At 62.9% G+C, this 1,457-nt stretch overlaps 1 protein-coding gene across 1 annotated transcript; it reads left to right on the forward strand.

Annotated features, from left to right (window-relative positions):
* Nucleotides 1-455: 455 nt before the first annotated feature.
* On the forward strand, nt 456-1,124 carry LPMP_010460 (alpha/beta-hydrolase-like protein; the record flags this gene model as incomplete). The annotated part of the gene is made up of 1 exon (XM_010698387.1): nt 456-1,124. One exon carries the CDS (start codon nt 456-458, stop codon nt 1,122-1,124), a length of 669 nt encoding a protein of 222 aa, XP_010696689.1.
* Between the last annotated feature and the right edge of the window lie 333 nt (nt 1,125-1,457).

The raw sequence follows: 1,457 nt of genomic DNA on the forward strand, positions 1-1,457 counted from the left end.
GGTACTCGTCCGTCCCCTCCGTCCTTCCTCCGTCCGTCCACCTCAACCCACTCATCCATCCATCCATCCATCCATCCGCCCCCCCCCCTCTCACCCCCGTGGGTCACGCACGCACGAACAAACTAGAAAATACGCTGCACGTTAGCTGCACTCCATCGCTTCTGACAGCGGCCTGCTACCGTGCGCCGAGCTCGCCCTGTATTGACGACGGTGCTCATACGCGCCGCCCCCGATCACTCCCCCCTTTTTTTCTCCTTTCTGCCGCTTCTCTCCCCATTTCACGGGCTTGCGTGTCTGTGCGCTTCTCTTCTCACATACCTCGACTCTTCCACCACCGCCGTCAGCAGCTGCTCCACAACGCCAGCCACGCATTCGTGCTCTCCGCCTCAACGCCAGTCTCCCCCCCCCGCTCTCTCGCACTCCCCTCTTGCTCTATCTTTCCCTGAGGGCACCGCATGGCGTGCACGGCTACCGTTGCGGCCACGGCCACGCCACCGCCGCCGTCGGTGTCGATGCCGTGCGTCTCTGTCAGCAACTCCACCGATGTGCTCATCATTGCCGATATGCAGGCTGACTTTCTGGTACCCGGCGCCCCTCTCCTTGTCAAGAGGGGGGAGTCCCTGCTGGCTGGCATCAACGCTGTTTCTGCCAGCCTTCCGTTCCGCTACCAGGTGGCCACGCAGGACTGGCACCCGGCAAACCACTGCTCCTTCATCGCCCAGGGCGGCCCGTGGCCGCAGCACTGTGTTCAGGGCTCGGCGGGGGCACAGCTCCATGCAGGGCTCCGCACGGAGCGCGTCAACACGATTATACGCAAAGGCGTCTCGCAAGAGGTAGACAGCTACTCCGCCTTCCTAGACGACAATGGGTCGCCGACGGGCCTCGCCGGGCTGCTACACTCGATTGGCGCTCGCCGTGTGTTTGTCTGCGGGGTGGCTTACGACTTCTGCGTTTTCTTCACAGCAATGGACGCGTGCAAGAGCGGCTTCAAGGTCGTGTTACTGGAGAACTTGACGGCCGCCGTGGACGACGCGGCGTGGCCGGCGCGAACAGAGGAGCTGAAGAAGGCTGGCGTTGTGCTGCTGCAGAGCTCCGCACTCGTGGCAGATGGTTCACAGACGTGAGCAAGCGCAAGAGTGAAGGAGCGGATAGAGAGGTAAAGGAGACGACTCACCACAGCGAAGTGCCAGTCTGTACAAGGGAGGCGCTGCTGTGCCCCCGCACCCCCTTTCTCCTCGATCTCCCCGTCTCTCTCTCTCTCTCCCTCTCTCTGTCTCGGTGTCACGTGTGTTCACCACCGGATGGCCGATGGGCTTTCTGCCGCCAAAGAAAAACGGCACGCGACTGTCGCTCTTCCACAGCGTCCATCGACCGCCCTCAGCTCCTCGCTTCCATCTCAGGCCTCGGCCCCCCACACACCCCATCCCCACCTCCACCATTAGGCCATGAGCGGAGGG

The sequence above is a fragment of the Leishmania panamensis genome (genome assembly GCF_000755165.1).
Source record: "Leishmania panamensis strain MHOM/PA/94/PSC-1 chromosome 1 sequence".
In the NCBI taxonomy this organism is placed as follows: Eukaryota; Euglenozoa; class Kinetoplastea; order Trypanosomatida; family Trypanosomatidae; genus Leishmania; species Leishmania panamensis.